At 34.3% G+C, this 19,921-nt stretch overlaps 1 protein-coding gene across 1 annotated transcript; it reads left to right on the top strand.

Annotated features, from left to right (window-relative positions):
• The first annotated feature begins 7,567 nt into the window (after positions 1-7,567).
• On the top strand, positions 7,568-19,656 carry LOC147388724 (uncharacterized). Its single transcript, XM_086417662.1, has 10 exons — positions 7,568-7,590; positions 8,539-8,600; positions 14,803-14,935; positions 15,127-15,391; positions 16,184-16,288; positions 16,410-16,538; positions 17,556-17,605; positions 17,715-17,812; positions 17,994-18,278; positions 18,971-19,656. Exons 2-10 carry the CDS (start codon positions 8,553-8,555, stop codon positions 19,487-19,489), a joined length of 1,632 nt encoding a protein of 543 aa, XP_086273788.1. The 5' UTR covers positions 7,568-7,590; positions 8,539-8,552; the 3' UTR covers positions 19,490-19,656.
• The last annotated feature ends 265 nt before the right edge of the window (positions 19,657-19,921 follow it).

Below are 19,921 nucleotides of genomic sequence, written 5' to 3'. Positions count from 1 at the left end.
CAAAGTATATAAGATGAACATAACAACATTTCACAAATCAGTCAAAGGTCATTTATGTTTGAGTAAAATAATAAGTTTTCATTCCTCAATTTAGAAAATTATAAAAATAATAATTTAAGTGCCCGTGAAAATTTTATAATTTTAAAAGCAACATCTTTTTCAATAATAAGATTTTACCTCTTAACTATTAAGAATGGTCGGTTTTACCTAAGTTCTAATTCAAAACTAAGCATCCTGTCTAGGATTGTAAAAAGTGTGAATATTCACTTTAATACCTCTAAGGGGATTTATTTGTGATATTCCAACTTACTCACATTTTTACCATTTACGATTTTCATATTACTGCAACTACTTTATTGAGTCTCATTGTACCTTTTTCACTTTTGTATTTTTTAATTCAATCATTTTTTGCTTTGATTTGATCTTTTCCATATTTTTTCTATTTTTATTTTTCAACTTTTTTCACACATCATCATTTTTCTGGTATTCTTTTTCAAAAGTATGTATCCATTTTCAAGGTATTTAGTCTAATCATATGGTTGTTCTTCAAGTCATACTAATCCCAATTTTGTTTATCTTCTAACCAGCCAACCAAAGGATAATGAAGTCATAGTTCACTAGACTAGGTTTTTCCTAACACTCTAGACAAAAAAAGGGTCAACTCTTGTTCTATAAAATCATATTTTTCCAATAACTCAATCAGAAATGTCGTGAATTTTTCAAAGTAATTTTTTTTATGATTTTCTTAATGAGAAATAACCAAAAAGAACTTATGAAAAAAAAAATAGGAATGAGACTGAAATTTGAAATTTATATGTAAATGTACATATAAAGATTTTGAAAAAAATATTTTAAAAGTGTTATATTTTTTTGTTTTTTGATTTTTGATTTTTTTTTTGAAAACTTGCAAATTAATTACAAATAAATTAACAATACAATTGTGAGCCAACTTAATACCCCCAACCCTAAATGAAATATTGTCCTCAATATGCAAGCAGTTTGGAAATAAAGAGAAATGTTAGTTCACACTTGAAACAGATTGATCATTAATGTGCAAAATATTGTTACGATTAATCTGAAAATATTTAAAGATAACAATGATAATGTCCAAAACAATTGTGCATAAAAGAAATCCTACTTCAAAATAGAAAAAAAAACTTAATTACGAAAATGAACACATCTTAATTGAAGAAGAAAAAAATCTTTCCTAATTACACTATTCATAAAAATATATGAGTTGTCTCCCAAACAGCGCTAAAGTTAACGTCTTTAGCTAGATCTATCTATTCATTTGATTTATAGGAATTTTCTTAATTAATTTGACGGACATGACGATCGACTTCTTACCCCAAATGATGATTATGCAAATTTGAATCATCATAAGGACATGAAAATGATTTTGTAAAATAATCAACATTCCTCATTTGTCCTCAATTTTTAGTGTCATCACATTTTCAAAACAGTTCTCAACCATCGTATTCTTTAGGAAAGTGAAATTTGTAAGACAGTTGGGATATTTACAATCTTGTAAAAGATAGACTGGATGAGATATGAAGTTTGATTTTTCGTATTGACCTTCAAAGAACTTTCGCACTTGGTAATGGTTAAAGTTTCATAATTGTTCCTTGATTCCTCTTAGATAACATTTTCCTCTGATGGTGAATTAATTTTTTTAGTCATTTGTACAATCATTAGGAACTTGACACACGGGTTGGCTCTCAGGGGCTATCTCATTTGAAAATTAATCATTCTCTCTTTTTTTTTTAAGGGCATGATTAGTTGGCCTAATTAGAATTCAATTGTTGCTATGATTGGATCTAAAACCTCATTGATTTATGTTTGGACTTCAATTGTTAAAGGTTTATTAATCATTGATAGACAATCATCGAATTCCTAAAAATAATGAAACTGGTACCTAATGATATTTTAAAAAAATAGTGGATTTTCTGAGATTGAGATATCCTCAGTTTCTAATTGATCAATTTTCCCTTCTTCTAAAGATAGTACTAGATGACTCAATTGAATCTCCATTTTGACTAAGACTTGATCAATGTCCTATTTTTGTTGGATGAGTTGTTATTGTTGATTTAACAACTCAGTCATCAATGACTTTAATGATGAAAATAGAGGGGAAGACAAATAAGAGTTAAATGTTGACTCTAGCTCTACAGCTCTATAATCAAAAATTTGTTGAGAATCATAAGATTATTGAGGAATTATGGTTAGATCATTCATCGAGGTGTCGTGCATATAAAAATTTTCATGATTACCAAAGTGACCATCTTAAGTGAACTCATTCTAACTAAGTATGATATCCGAGGGAAATCAATTATCTACATGGTATGGTTGATTGAACGTGCTAGGTGTCAGCATCCAATAAGAATTTTGGGAATTGCGCATATTACCCTATGTAGCATAGAGCATGGGCAGACTTGGACAACGCTCGAAAGAATGACCATAATTATCACATAGGACGCACATGATCCATAATTTTCTCCTAAACTTCATGATGATGTGAATCTGCTTGAGGATTTATACCTACTTTAACATACGTTACAAACTTGCACAGAACATATGGAGGAATTCATACAGTATTTTATGGGTTCTATAGATTAGATAGCCCCTAACTATTTCAAAGGAATAATTTGAGTTTCCAACCCAGTTCTATAAAATCATAATCAGTCAGTTTAATCCCTAAATGAGAGGCGATGTACAATACGGAGCAAGGGCACTCTTAAATCACATCTTCGTCTAGGATAGACGTAGCCTATCCCCCTAATACAACAAGATATAGTGGGGAAAGATCTCGCTTAGGCACCGACCATGATCAAGAAATGCAATTGGAGCAATTCATACTAGCTTTGCTTATTGAGCTCGATGGGACTTAGGTTCAATTCTAATCATATTTTAATTAATTTTGGCTTATTGTGAATTCAATTTCCTAATAGGGAAAGAATTTGGTGATGAAATCTGACTCTTATCTTATAGTGTCATCCTTGTAAGGGTTCCCTCTTTAACTAAGTGCAATCCGATGTGTGCAAATATTCACCTAAAGTCAATATAGAAACCCACTGATAAGATTTACGTGAGAGTTTTAAACCTTACCTCTCATACTGGATAGGGGATGAACGAACTTAGTTGACTCAGGCCACTGACACCAATTTCGATGTACGAACCCGAGAGGCCGAGACAATTATGTCCTACTGTCATCCTTCCCTAATTTTATTACAATTTGAGCCTTCTTGGATCAAATCAAAATTAAAATTTGTTTACAGTCAAATTAAAACCTATTACAAGTTTGATATAAAAGAAAAGAGATGAAAATAAAAGAAAATAAAAGAAAGTGGAGATTTGTTGTCTCTTCGTCAAAGAATCAGATTCGGACGATTGAGTAAAACTTTAACTGAGTTGCTCTTTGTCAACTCCTTCACCTGAAAACAACAGAAAAAATCCAATCCAAGTCAGAAAATCCAAAAATAAAATATTATATTACAATCATCAAATTCACAGAAACTTATCCCAAAATTTTGATATGCATATCCCGAGGTTTTACCCGCCCTTCTGTAGGGGTCACCGCCTCACGGTAAAATTCAAACAAAAATGAGAAATATTTTTGGGCGTGGTTCTTGCTTAATCCAGAAATGTAATAGAAATATTTTTAATTTCTTTTTGTTCGTATATGTTTTTTTCGGCAAATCGAACTCAGATCTACATAACAAATCCTTGTCGATTTTTGTTAAAAAGAAATTGGATCAGACTATTGTCCCCGGCAGTGGTGCCAGTTTATTTGGTGTAGATTATCAATACAATAATGAACAAAATAAATCGTGGTAAGCAATGATCGATCCACAGAGACAACGTTGATTTGACGATTCTTTCAACTCAAAATCGATTAGGATTCGAAGGTAACAAATTAAAACAATTTTTAGAAAAAAATTTAAACTAAACTAAAATGGAATATAGAAACTATAAAAGAAAGGTTAGATAAGTCAAATCCACCATATCATTAATCTTAAATAAAACAAATATTGAATCCTTTTTATCTCAATTTACTCAGACAAAGCTAATGCTCGTAGATCTGAAAGTGAATTTGGTTTAACACAAATAATAATCAAAGATTATGCTTTTCTTTTAAAGAAATAAATATTAAAATTCTAAATCAAATTACCAAAAATTAAACATAATTTAACTTGATCTTATCTAAGATTAAACCATGAGAACTTATGATAATTTAAAATAATTTCTAATAATTACTAATCAAAAGTGAAACACATAAGACCATAAATCAACATGGATTCATATACAAGTTTTAATTAAAATAATCATTTGACTTCATTGATCTCTCTAACAGAGGTTTAGCCCATTAACATCACAAGAACAATAAAATAGAAAAAGGAGAGAGATGAGAGAAAGAAAAATTATCTTCTTTTATTAATCTTGATCTAAAACTGACAATGTCTTTTTACAATCTTGAAACTAAGAAAAAAATAAAATGTGAAAATATAAATCTAAAATAACAGAAGAAGAGAGGTTGATCTCAGAGGAGATGAGATGATTTAGCTCTGGTTTGGTCTCTTATTTATAGAGACCAAATTAGGATTTCTAGGGTTCGAGATACTTTCATAACCACGCGACTTCAAAACCCTATTCAATATGATGATTTGGTAGCTGCCAAGCTTATGTGAAAATCTCGAGGAATGATTCGTTGCCACCACTGTATCGCACTAAGGGGCCACCGCTCTGTGGTCCATATGGGACCAATGGGCCTGAATTTTGGTCTTGTTTTGGATCCTGTATCATAGCGGAATCTTTGAATTTTTCTAATTCGCTTTGAAACTTTACGACTTTCTCCAGCTATACATAAATAATGATAATTAGGTCTGAAATACATAATTTAATTGAAATCAATAATAAATATGGACTAATGATGAATTATATCTAATTAGGGGATTTACTGTATAATTTATCCGTAAAGTATATGTAATTAGGGCTCTAAAAACCACTTTCTAGACCCTATCACATGCAATAAGCATATAATTGAATTAAATCGAGGTACAGGCTCATTTGTTTCTTTAAGGCGTTTTCCACCTCTTCAAAAATTAAAAAAGTGCATGAAGAGTATAGGCACGACGCCCCCAGAAGACAACAACTCGATGTCACCAAGAATTCTTATGTCTACTGCGCCTTAGTCAAGTATCGATCAACCCACACTAAATATTCTTTCCCCGGAATAGAAATTATTACAATTAAAGATGAATAAAAAAAAGTCAAAAATCACAAATAGAGAATGAGTTGTAGAAGCAGAGAATGTAAAGGAAGAAAGAAATTATTTATTAAAGATATTTTCCTCAATGGTCCAAGACCATACATATAAAAAATAAAGGTAGCCCAAACGGTTAATAGATTTTAATACCATAATGGATGGAAGACAAACGGCTTGTAAGATTTATCCTCAAATGAATTAGTTTGTTTAGATTGTAATTAAAAAAATTAATTAATATTTATTAACTAATATAAAATAAAATTTGTAATAAAAATATAACCGCCTGATTCGACTTGACTTAGCTTGGTGTAAGTGCGTGTGTTATTGAATTGACTCGATGGAGCAAGGTTTTCCCCCTTGGGGGAAAAACTTGTGGTTCTTGGGGCCTAACCTAATGACTCAAAACTAGTTTTTAGATTGAAACAAAAGAAATTTGAAATTCAATATTCTTATTAAAAAAATCAACAAAAAAAAAAAAATTGTAACAAATCAAAATTAAGGTGGATTAGATCAAGCAATCAAGAAGTTAAAAATAATAAAAATATTTTAAAAATATCCAACTCTTTTCCTTGAATCATTTCCTATTTTGATTTGGAGTTAGGAAACTGGTCTATCTTATTTAGTAATTAAATCAAAATCAAGATAAAAAATATAAGAATCTCGAATCTCTCATTAGTCTCTCATGCATTCTGCTTTTTCATTAACTCATAAAGTTACACCAAAATTTTCTGACTTGTTTCCTCATTGTATGCTTGAAGATGAAGAAGAAATTGAGAGTAAAGAAGAACAGCACAAAAAAAAATAATAATAATAAGGAACCAAAATTTTCATTAAGTTTCTTAATCAAAATAATCAACACTATAATTGATCAAAGAAAGAAAGAAATTGAAACTCCTTATAAGTAATCTCAAATAAAACCAACAGAAAAATCATATATATTTTTTTTTCCTAGTCTAACATAAATTTACTAATCAAAGAATTGGGATTACACCGAATCAAATATAAATAATAGATCAAGTAAATAAGAAGATACATAACATTTTTTTAATCTCAAGAGAATCGAAACAAATTGATCGACATTTATAGCTAATACCACAAACTCTAAACATTCGCACAAGTACAATTGAGAGATTGAAAGAAGAGTCAAGAGATTGATTTATTTGTTTCCGATTCCCATGTCAATTGATTGTAAAGAAATCTAAAAGAAGGAAAAAAAAAAAAACAAAAGAGAGAATGTTAAATAATGATTAAAAAAAAACTACTTGTAGCAATCAATAAATTTATCCACCGTTATTTTCCTTTTTTAAAAATAATTTTATATATAATTTTGAATTTTTTTGGATGGAACATGGTCCCTAATAGTCTAGAGATGTTGAGATGATTGAGTGGGAAGACCAAGATGAGATAAGAACTTATCAAGCCATATCCAATCTACCATTTTTCAGAGTGAGTCGATCCAATCGATCCAAAAAATCAAACATTTATAACATTTTTTCACATTATTGGATTGGGTCTCTAACGAACCGAGATATGATTCATCCAAAATCATTCAAATAAGTTATCGATTCGGATCCTTATCGGATCGGGTCTTTATGGAAACCAAATCCTGTGATCTAAAACGTCAATAAATTGACTTTCAGTTGATGACTCATTTCCATGGATAGAGTTTTTAAACATAAATCGGACAGTTGGAGATGCTTGCACGTGTTGTCCTCTTTGAAGGATCCCTTTTACTTCAAAGAATTCTTCAATCTGTTATGTCCAAAACGTGATAACGTGATCATATCTTTCTTTAATTAAAAACAAATATTTATTTTACACGAAGTTGGATAGATTGTCTTTGATTACAAACCCATTTGTGTGACTTCAAGGTGGTGGGGCCCAAACCTTCAAATTGAATGGTAGGATTGACTGCATAACGATGATCATCTAGTTGGTTACGTTGGATCAGCTTTATTGAAATTTGAAAATTCTTCTTTTATTTCTCAATTCCCACGTCCTGTCTTTTTTTTAATTCTTCTTTTGTTGGTATTCTTATATATTTTCTCCCTTATTTTTGGGGAAATTTTTTGATAACTTTTGGACGGCATTTTGGCTTATATACATTTGGGATTGTTTGGGTTCTGAGGAATAATCTGTTTGTGAGATTTGCAGATTTGGGTATCTCTCTCTCTCTTTTCTTTCATGGCTTGATTTTGGTCTCTTCTTTTGTGTAAGTTAATCTGTGTTTTGGGTTCTTGACTTCTAGTTGATGAGCTGAGCTATTTAGTAGTGAATCTGGTTTAATTTCTTAAAGGGTTCCTTTATTTTCATAGTTTCTAATCTGGGTTTTTTTTTTTGTTCATCTAAATTTCATTTTTTTTTTCTTCTTTTTGTAATACTTTTGAGTGATTCCTGCTTGGTAAGTTGACACAAATTATAGTCTCTTTGCTTTCTTGGCTTGATTTTGGTGTCTTCTTTTGTGTAGTTACTCTGTGTTTTGGGTTCTTGTTGATAAGTTGAGTCATTTTGTAGTAGAACTGGGTTTAATTTCTCAATGGGTATTTTTTTTTTTAAATAAAAAATAATTATTTTCATTGTTTCGATTATGGGGATTTTCTGTGATCATCTAAATTTTATTTTGTTTTATTTTCTTCTTTTTCTAAAATTTCTGTCTTATTTGATTTCTGCTTAGTTAGTGGACACAAATTATAGTTATTGAGCTCTATTATAGAATTCTGTATAGGTGATCTGCATTTTTCTTCTGTAATTGCTTGCTCAAATTTACTCTTGTTTTGCTAATTTGGCATTGATTGAAAATTGTCGCCTACGTTCAAATCCCATTTCATTCAGCCTGGATAATAACTTAGAGCAAATGAATCACATTTCTTACTTTTGACCCTATTTTGTTATTTGTTATATGTCGATTCGAATTGCTATGGATATGGATGTTGTTTCCAGGGGAACCAAACAACTTCTCATTAGATTAGCCGTGAAACTTTGTTATTCCATATCGAAGGATATTTGATCCTTGTGAATTACATTGACACCATAGGTTTTATTAGTAATTTTTTTATAAGAATCTGCCTAGGTTTGATGCTTTTGGAGGTTTATTTGGAAATTCATAGTTGTTAATTATATCACTGCTCTTTTTTACGTGTTTATCCCTAAATAAATCTAAATTTGTACTGTCTTAGTGTCATTCTTGAAGGGACTCTGTTTTTTCTTATTGAAATGAGCTTAACTAGTAGCCTAGCATTGTGTATCATATAATTAGTCATGTTGTGTTCTTTCAGGATTAGAAGTATTTATGGGAGATTTATTTATCAATGGAGAAATAAACACCATCCCTACAACAGTAAGTATTGATATATTCATGCATATTTTTACATTCAAGAGGATTTGAGACCCTACATATGCCTTTGTATGGTTCTTAATATTGTCATGCCATGGTATCTCTGAAAAAAATATTTTGTTATAGTCGCAACAGATTGGACTTGAATCAAGTATTTTTTACCTCTTTGAGAGACATGGAGAAGAAAAGAAACATGTGCTGTGACTAAAGTTTCAGCTCATTTACTAGGGAAAAGGTTGTACGTGAGATGTCTGGTTTAAATGTCCATGTCTCAAGATCCAGCATGATAAGAAGTTATCGGCATGATTTATTATCCTTTTTATCTACTCTTTTGTTAACAGATAACGTTCAAGTGAAAGAGAACACGGTGTACTTTCTTGAATCCATTATTATGTCATTTTTTTTTTTTTTTTTTGTGGAAAAAAATGAGTCATCTTTCTTGATTTAGCAAATTCTTCATACCTAAAGTTTCTCTTGATGAGAAATTCTGAGTGTCTTGAAAAGCTCAACTACTTTTCATTTCCTTTTGTTTTTTATTGTGACAATTGGCTTAACATTACCCTTACCTAAGCTATCTAGCATCTATTTTAAATTCACCATCATGTCAAAAGATTCTATGCCCTATTTATATTCCCAAGGTATATTTGTTGTGGTACTAAGTATGCATGAGAAATTATCTAGCCTACAAATAAATGTTTTAGTTTGACGGTATCAAAAATAAATTATACTACTTTTCTAGATACACTAAAGGGAAAGATGAGAATCTTGGTTAAAGATGTATTGGTTAGGGTAGTAGTGTTTATTTCCAGGAATCATTAACCGAATACCGACATGACAATTAGGAGTAGGATGGACACATGTGAGACTATAGAGCACATATAACTCCATAGAATTAAGGTATCAGAAGTGAAAATAATCTAACCAAGATGAAGACATGTTGGACTTTAGGACCAGATGGCATTCCAATAAATGTTTGGAAAATGCATGAGAAGTATAGATGTTGCTATCTGCTCTAATAATGAATCATTGGTTTAACTGAATAACTAAATCAAATTGAGACCTTTCTCTCATCTCAAGCCACCCTTGTGTGATTCCTCTTGAAGCATATACTCGGGTGGTGGGTGTAGGGCAGATGATTTCAAGGCAAACTCCCCATTCATTGGATAGAGAAGATCATCGAGATTTCGTGATCCGCTGACGAACTTATTCCGATTCCAACAGCTCGGACTTGAATCGTGGGAATCGCCTATTATAGAACAAAAAGGACATACAAAGCTTTGCTAACTATGGAAACATCAGACTTATAAGTCACACTATGAAATTATGGGAAAGAGTAATAAAATAAAGATATTAGAGAATCAATGCGATTTTATACTAAAAGTATCAAGGAGTCAAAGCAAAACTAGAACTTTGAGGAGATTCTTTGGAATCAAAGGGATTTAGTATAGATAGGACGAAGAAAGAGCATTGGAGTGCACCTTTAACAATGACACCCATAGAGAGAGGGCTAATAAAAATTGATTGCCAAGAAATACCCTAAAGTTACCATTTTTGTTTCATTGGTCATATTATCTAAAGGATGGAGCTTGCGGAGAAAGATGTTCGTCAAAAAAGAGATGGATGGTTAAAGTTGGGGCATGCTTCTAGATGATATGTTTCTAATGCATCCAAATCAAACTAAAAGGAAACTTTATAAAATAATAGTAAGATCGGGTCATGCTCCATGGAGTTGAATGTTTGGGAATCAAGAAACATTGCCATATATTGAATGCATTAGAGATTAAGATGCTAAGATTCATGGGTGAAAAAATTGGAAAGTGAACCACATTTGGGAAAATGTATGAGTTGTTCCAATGGATGATAATGGTGAAGGTTGATTGAGATGGTTTGGTCATCACAATGAAGATCAATGCAGCCTCAATTAGAAGGATCCAAGTGCCTAAGGGCAAAACCCCTTATCAAACTATACAAGTTTCTTCCAAAGCATATGGCTTTCTCGATGTATAAGATTATATGTAGACACATGGAGCTTATATGAATCATTGCTGAAGTACCATCTGAGTGGATATATAGGAATTCAAATCTTTTGAAATACTCGTGTTATGATCTACATCCTAGGTCTCCCTGTTCCGTTATTTGACTTATGTACTTCATATAGCATTCGAGTCGAATGATTATATGAAATTACATTGATATTTCCACATATTACGGATAACATTAGAGACATATAAAAAGAAAGTGTATTGAGGTAGTGAGAGCAGATATTAACAAAATACATGGCTTTAGGCATAATGAATGGAGGAAAAGGGTTGTTTATTAGTGATAATGATGATGACAATGATGCTATGGATTTGTTTTTATATTGTGGCCTTTGTTTATTGTTTCTAGGTAAGATGCTCATATATAGATTGAAATCGACACAGCATACAGCTTGGGATATGACACAAAATCATCTAATATGTTGATACCATGCTTTAATTTTTTTAATATTCTGAGCTAGATATTACATTGTGGAATTGGCATCATAGAAAATTTGATACTTCTTATACTAAAACTTTTTTACAATCTGTTATACATTTGATTAGTAAAAAAAAAAAAATAGAAAATAAAAAAATGCCCAATGTACAACAAAGTCGCAAGTGAGAGTCTTCCTATGCCAAAGATTCATAACTAACTACAGGAGAAAAAAAACATACAAGTCAGATACGAGTTTGCTTGTATAATAGGGTTATTAATTTTTTGGACAACCACCTCTGAAGAACAATCCTTATTGTTGAAGAGGTAATCATTCTTTCTTCCCATAGTTCCATAGCCAAAGAAAAATAAAGCATCCTCAACAATAAATTCCCTTCAAACTTTTTAGGAATCTTCTCTATGACTGGATCCCAAATTAGCTCCACTCTAAATCGAGCTCCCAATGGTAGGTTGAGGAAAGAATAAGGAAGTTTCATTATTTGACAACCCAAAAGTGACTTTTAGGCTTCCCATATTTTCCACATCCCCTATTCATCCCTCTGTTAGGACCAAAGCATGGAATGCTTTACTTGCTCAGGAATTGCATTATACCACCAATTGTCCACCAATCGATAAACCCCTGGGTGATACTATTGAAAGCAGTTTGCTAAATACGTCCTTTTTGAATTACTGCTTTGATGCTGACAATCATGAGGTTGATGATGACCCTGACTTCATCACCATTCTTGTCGTCGATACACCAAGGATAAATGGAAGAACCGTCAAAGCCACTAAATCTAGTGGGTCAAGATCCTTGGGAGAGTTCAATGGGCACAGGTCGATTCTGTCTTCGAAGAGTTCAAATCAATAGTGTGTTTGCCTCTTCATCGTCTGATGAACTTGGGTAGGTTTCCTATGTTAGGCTACCAATATATAGGTTCTTCTGCTTGGAGCACTTGGGGTATATTTCTCGTTAAGTCATAGTTAGACACGAATTTGAATCCATCTACAATTGTTCTGTGTACGGAGGAGGTGGTTCCATTCATAGGCTCTTTTTCTAATCTTGGTCTTGACTGAGTATGCCTTGAGAAAGATGGTTGGGTTGCGAAGCTTGGAGAAACACTGAGCTGATTTCTCTCTGCCAACAAACTAACTTTGACAGGGATAGATGGCTCAACATCAGAGTCATGTTCTGAATATGATTTTAAAGAGATCACTGTAGATTTTGGGATCTTCTCTATGGAGAGCTTTAGATCCTGGATGTCTTGATGAAGACCGATTGGAAAATTGCCAACTCTCTGTTAGACCGATTTTTTTGAGGGGGAAAATGCAACAAAGCTGTGGGGTTGTCCATATAAGTAAAAGTATTCCACCGCCACTTGTCTTTAATTTTCATTTTCCACAAGTATGTCCCATTTGAGTCATTTGTGTCTTGAGACTTTTATTGGAGTCTAACCTACCACCTATTACCCTCCACTTGAGTCTTTCTAATAATTAATTTTCTTTAAGATATCCATTTGAGAAATTTGTTACCACGTGTCCACTACAAATTACCTGAGTGGTTGTATCCCCCAAAACCATTTATTCTCCATTATTTGAATCTTGTGTCATCATCTACCCTCCAATTAGTCTCCACCCAAGTCACCATCCATTATAATATACATTCTCATCCACTTGAAATTTGATATTGATTTATTTTGTTTGAATTGTCCCCACAAGAAGATCTTGACAATGAATGTATTGAAATCTTCTTGAGAACTACAAGAAGATTTCAATACCTTCATTCTTAATATTTTTTTCCCTGAGAATACCATGTCTTTAGACATAGCCTTTGAAAGACAAAGCCTACTTCAACGCTCTAACATGTTCCTCCAGAAATAGATTATAAAGAAGATCCAAGACAATGTGAAGGACGTTCTTCACTCAGCCTAGAAGATTGTGCATCCATCAAGAAGCAATGGATAAATCACTGAATCCATAATCAAGATTAGATCACCATTATGGATTGTATCTTTGATAATAATCATGGCAAGAATATCTTGGTGGGAAACTATTGATGGAAAGGCTTTGGGATTTACCATCTTCCCTCTATTCACACCACAATATGAACCGAAGATGACATCATTGCCACTACCATGGTTCGACTTCCCCAATGTTTCGATAAGCAAACCCCCAATGAGTAGGTATACTCATTTGGATTATAGTGGCCATCTGATCTATCAAATTCTTTTAGATGCTTGGAAAAATAGGTCAAATGATTAGTCATTCAAATGGGTTCATTTTGGCTTGGGAGATAACCCATCAGATGATAGCTCATCACATTTACTGAAAAACATGGCGCGTGGAAGATCGTCGCGAGGAAGTTGGTTGAAAGGAAGATTGTTGAAGCTGCCATTACAATCTTGCAATGGCGCTGTTCTAGTTCAAGTGGATTTAAAGATGTTCGACCTGAAGGTGATCTGGGTGGAAAATCATAGAGGAGTGAGTATTGTGGAGGGGTGGAGAAAGGGATGCTGAACTGCAGTGCTCGTTTGAAGAAGCTTCCTTGATAACATGGACTCTGGAAAAAGCTGCTCTCTGGAAGGAAGGAAAACCCTTTCCTTTGAAGTCTACAGTGGATAGGAGAACACTCCTGGCAGCAGGTGATAGCAGGAAATCAGGATTTCCAATTTCTGAATTTTTGGGTGGTCTACTCGTGTTCTCATTCCAGAAGGTTTTGAAGGTTATGGTTGGAGAAATCTTGTTGTGGAGCTGCGCAAAGTTGAGACCACATATCTACTCCTCCCGCTGTTGGGAAAGGGGCAGGCCCCTTGCAAGTTGGGAATCTTGGTTCACCCCTTCTGATGGTGGTACAGATGTAGGGCCCTTGCAAGTTGGGGATCTTCATACAGCTCCTCCTGCTGGTGGTAAAGTTGAAGGGCCCCTGCTTGTTGGTGCTGAAGATGGACCCCATCTGCGTGTTGCTTCTAAATTTCCACAGAAAAGTGCTGCGGGACCCTCGGTAGTCTTTGGCCCTTGGACCAAGGCAGTTATCTGCACGATCCCAGATATTGGTATAGATTGGGAAGAGATGAAGCTGGCAAAGATCTTGACAATGGATAATGTTATTAAGAGAGAGGTCATCCCAGTAAACTTCTGTGGCACATGCAAGATGGATGGGGAATCAATGGATCACTACTTCTTGCATTGCAAATTGGATAGGGAGATTTGATTCCACTTCATAGGCTTGTTTGGCATTTTGTGGTGCTTCCCCATCTCCATTCGCATGTTGTTTTAGCGTTGCCTTTCACTTGGCTATGCCTTCTTACATTTAAAAGGAAATTGTGAAGCATTCTTCCCTTTACTGTTTGTCGGGCGATTTGGAAGGAAAGGAATGTTAGGGTCTTTGAAGCCAAGGAGAGCTCGGCTTAAGAGATAATTATATCCATCTTGGGGATTTCTTTTCTTCTTTGGTGTAAAATCTTAATGAATCGAAAGGGGTTTTCTTTGAAAACTTTATGGGGTGATGGAGTACCGTCTACAATATTTCTGTGTAATTGTGGTTTTATTTGGGCTGTTTTTTGGCCTGTTTTGGTGTGCTCATCTCAATCTTGCCCCAATTTCATAACAATGGATGGACATCCTACTAGGAGATAGACCTTCTTACCTTCTAAGACATCAAATGCTTTAGTCTATTGTTTATTGTACAGTTTGATTTTAAAGGTTGGCCCTCTAAATACATGTAGTGTCTAATGCAAGCTCTCTTTTCCAGGTCTGCTATGATGACGTGGGGACAAGAAGTTTTCTTTCTGAACATCTTGTATTTCGTTCATTAAAGGATGAAATTTTTGTTCATATCTTTACCTTGACCTCAAGTATAAGCCATCGATTCCTTCATTTTATAGGTGAGTTTCTTATCCTTAATAGATTTATATAAACAATGTGCGATCATTATCTTTCACGACAAGAACCAACTAATTGTTTTCTTGTTACATTATGAGGTTCTACTAAACACTGTTCTTTGATCTACAGTTGCTTTGTGCTATCTGTATTTGTAAACATTATGGCTGCATTTGGGAAAACAATGTTATTGCAGAGGATCTTGTGTTTAGGGATGTTGGTAGATGCTCACAAAATTCAGTGGTCTCGTCTTCTGGACAAAACCCAAGATCTTCGTGTAACGGCATTTGTCCATCCGTTCTTGATGGTTGTTCGACATCTTCTTTTAAACCTTCTGATGCAGGCGCAAGCCTCACAGTTCGTGAAAGGAGGACGAACCTCAAGGAGAATTTTCCTGTAAATAGTTCCGAAAATGTAGAAACCAACCACAGCTTCTGGGGTGGCCCTTCCATTTTTCAAGGGTATAAATCAATTTTCCATCATCTTTTGAGCAATATTATTCAGTTTTAATGAGTCGGCAATGCATTTTTAAACCTTTTAGTTCAGCTCTTCCCATACTTGTTTTCAAGATAAAACAGTCATGTATCAAAAGGGCTGATTTGTAATTTAAAATATTGATTAAAGGTTTGTTTTAAAGATTATTTGGTATAATCATAATTCGGAAAACTATCCGATATAGGATGACGGGTTACAATTTTCTTGGTTTTTGACCAAAATGACCCTGATTATATTAAATTTAAATATAAAAGTGGGGTATTTATGACTAAAATTTTGGCGTCAAACCACTTCAACTCCGCCTTCTCTCATTGTAATAGTAAAGATATATAATTAATAATCACTGAGTCCCAAGTGCACACATGTTACACATATTCCTCTAGAAAATGTCCTTGGTCCCACCTCTAGCATTTAAACCTCAGTAGGTGGCATGTGCAATCGCACATGTATCAAAAGGGTTTATCTGTAATTTAAAACATTGATTGAAGGATGTGTGAATGTTGCATAGTAAAAAAAGGATATTTTTGTAATTTTGAAAACTACTCTAAGGTCGGAGCTACCATTTTCTTGCTTTTTGACCAAAATGACCTTAATTATATTAAATTTAAATATAAAAGTGGGGGTATTTGTGGGATCCAAAATTTGGTATTGAACCACTTCTCCGCCATAAAAAATTACCTGTACAAGGTGGGGTGTCATTTAAATATAGTGCTTATCTTTATTTCCATTCCTCTTACAATTGACTCATTTGAGTGTAGGTTGATGCACCCACTATTTGGTATCAGACTTGCCTGGAGATTGGCAGTTGTCTGTTGTAGATGTTCTTTATTTCATGTCAGACGTATTCAAATTCAAGTTCAGAGGTAAAAAGTGTAGTCAGTAGTTTGTCGTTTTCCGAAGAGTTTCCTATAGCCTTCATTCATTTTTTATCTGTTTGTTGTGCTCGGTTTACTTATTATCAATACCCATTTTTTGTGTGCCCAGCCTCGTGTCTCGAGTGCAGAGAACGCTGCATGGATCATCCGATGATATTGGGTGGTTGCAGAGAACTCCGGAAATGCCACCTGTGGAAGATGGTACAGCCAGATTCATGGAGTTGCTTCAAAGCATAAGGTATCAATTTAATGTGATCTCCGTTTTTTGCCTTTTTAAAAAAAAAAAAAATTGTTGACGGGTAAGCTGGACTTGAACCCACAACCTCTAAGTTCATAAAATTTATTTTTCCCGGATAAGAACTTACTTCTTGCCAGAGTTAACTAAAAGTTATACCGATGTCAGAAGTTCATCGATGTATTTAGTTAACTTGCTGAAAAGGTAATATGGTCCAATAATCGTGAAAGTTCATTGTTTTTCTAAGATAGCAAGAAAAAAAGATTATTATAATTTGAGGAAACCCAGGATAGCCTTCTAAAGTTGGGAAGTCCTGTCTATCTACGTCAAATAGTACATGTAAGGGGAGGTGAGACCCCAGTACGAGAAAAAATATGGCCTGCGAAGAATTTGGATTGGTTTTGGAATGAAACAATACGATCAAAAGGGGGAACAACACAATGGAGATTTTTCTCTTCTTGTTTAATGCATTAAAATGTGAGATTTTGGAAGGGTAATCGGTTTTCATGTTTTAAGTATTGTGAGTAGTTTCACCTCGTAAAACTATGTTTTTCTTCCTCTTTGTTTTGGGTGAGTAGATGTATGGTACGTAAAAAAATATTGGAAAAGTTGTTTACACAATATAACATGATAGCCTTTAAGGTATGATCATTGTACCTAAACTACAACTCTCTTAGTACTAGAAAGATTTCTTTATGGGCAGTGAATGAAATGTATTGAATTTGTTTTTGAGAGATACTATTGCCACACCAACTTTTACTATTGCCACCCCAATTCCTATATAAATCACCAAAAAAGTGCACACAGTTGGTGTGGCATTAGTAAAAATTGGTGTGGTAATAGCATCTCTCTCTCTCTCTCTCTCTCTCTCTCCCTCTCTTTTCCATTCAGACATGTAGTTATTTATGAAGTTATTGGATGTACGTGGGGTGGAGAATTGAATTATTTCTTCTTATGATTAGATTACATATATATATTGATCTAATTGCTTATTTTTCTCCCTTGTCTTTGCTTTTTCAGGAATGGCAAGCACACTCTGCCCAACTCATTCGTCTATTTATTAATTCCAGGTGAGAAGATTCCCCATCTTCTCATCATTAAACACATTTTTCAGCTCATCATTCAACTCCCTAGACCATCCAATAAATCACCCCGGCATTGTAATTTTGTGTTTGGCAGGCCTTTTTAGCAACCATGGTCCCTTGTATTTCGTGAACACGAAGCTGTTTTTCTCAAAGATGGGTCTTGCTTGCCATATTGCAAAGATTCACAGCGAGGTACGTTACCATTCCTTGTAAACATTACTAGATTCATCAGCATCAATGCCTTATCCAACTATTTGGGGTCACAAGTCGCAACAAGAATCCAATCCCACAATTCAAGAATATCTAGAGCCTTATCTTCCGTTAATTTTGTCATCCAATTTAGAGTCTCGTGTCTTTAAAATTTATTTTGAAGGCATCAGTGGAACACAATGCATGGGAACTGAAGGAATACATAGAGGAGCTCTATTGGGGGTCTGGAAAGCTCATTATGCTGTTTGGGCACAGCAAGGGTGGGATCGATGCTGCAGCCGCCTTAGCAATTTATTGGTCGGACTTGAAAGACAAGGTTGCTGGATTGGCACTTGTGCAAAGCCCATATGGTGGAAGTCCCATTGCATCCGATATCCTCCGTGAAGGCCAGATTGCCGATAAGGAAACTAGGAGGATCATGGAGCTTTTGATATGCAAGCTGATCAAGGTACTTCTCTCCTCCAATGAAAGGTTGAAACATGTGTAACATATTCCATGACAAAATTGGTCTTACTTGATGCCACTAGTCACAAGGTCGGTATTCGAGAAAATTTGACAAGGGAAAAGGTCGGAATAAATCGGGAAAAAAATAAAAAATTTCTATTACTTAACATAATTACAAAATTTTGTATTAAAATATAATATAAAAAATGTAATTTTCAAAGCTGTGACTAAGTTGGGATAAAATTGCCGATTGAAAGAATATTGAATTAATCGTGACTTTTTAACAAAATTGGAGATTTTGTCACTATGCTTAGTATTGACTAAGCTATGAGTTGGTTCTGGCCGAGTGTGTACCGACGAAACTGGGGCGACAAGATTGATTCACACATTTACACTCAACTTGGCCCATGAAGTCCTTGATTCCGCCACATTTAGCACGTCATATTTTTGTTGCAGTAACCAATTCAAAAGCTTCATGATGGTTAAATTATGTTGCATCCATAGTGACAAAACTCTCCGATTTTTTGAAAAAGTCACGATTAATTCACTATTCTTTCAATCAATGATTTAATCCCGACTTATTCACAGTTTTGAAATATACGTTTTTAGGCACAATGGTTGCATCCAAGTTATAAAACCTCGACTTTGTCACTATGGTTGCATCCAAGTTATAAAAGCTTCAGATTTTCATTGTAGGGTGACATCCAGGCCCTAGAGGATCTCACGTACGAGAAGCGAAAGGAGTTCATCACGAAGCACAAGCTACCCGAACACATCCCTATGGTCTCCTTCCACTCTGAAGTAAGCATTGCACCAGGTGTTCTTTCGACATTGTCCCACATTGCCCATGCAGAATTTCCATGGCTCCCCATTCCTAGTTTCAGCTATGAGGATTCTGACTCTATCCAAGCCGGTTTTAGGGTGCCTGTGGTCATCCCTGTGTCTGCTGCCATGGCCGTGTCTGCCTTGCACCTCCAACTCCGGTATGGAGAGAAGAGCGATGGTATGGTGACTTGTCGTGATGCAGAGGTCCCTGGGTCGGTTGTAGTCCGACCTGACCGGAAGTTGGACCATGCATGGATGGTTTATTCTTCATGGAATAAGAATTCTAGTGAGGCCGATGCATTTGAGATGTGTGAGGCTCTATTGACTTTGCTTGTGGAGATTGGACAATTGAAGCAAGACCAAGGAGCAAGAAATTCAAATGAAAGATAGATTTTATTTTATTTTTTTGTAAACAATTAAGACTAGGAAAAAAGTTGGACAAGTTTGTTATGATCTTTGAAACTGATTTCAACATGGATTGGTTTGATGGAAAAGGTTTTATTTTTGTGCATCCCTCTGTGGTGCACAGATACCCCACCTGTTTAGTGTTTGTTGTATGTTACATTGCCACACAGATACCCCACCTGTCTAGTGTTTCTTTTTATGTTACATTGCCAGTCCCAAGCCTAGATAAAGGAAGGTTGCATCAACCACCACCACTCTCTTCACAGGAATCTTGATTGGAGGTACAAGATCTGATTAGCCAAATCCAAATCTTTTTTTTTTTTTTTAATATTTTTAAATGATGAGTGTAAATATAGTACTGTATTAAATATAATGATCAAGATGAACATCAGAAATATCTTTACTTTTATAACTAGA

Source organism: Akebia trifoliata, chromosome 12 (assembly GCF_017979445.1).
Source record: "Akebia trifoliata isolate Shusen 1 chromosome 12, ASM1797944v1, whole genome shotgun sequence".
Classification (NCBI taxonomy): Eukaryota; Viridiplantae; Streptophyta; class Magnoliopsida; order Ranunculales; family Lardizabalaceae; genus Akebia; species Akebia trifoliata.
The sequence above is the reverse complement of the archived record's forward strand: the minus strand, read 5'-3'. Positions and strand labels throughout refer to the sequence as shown.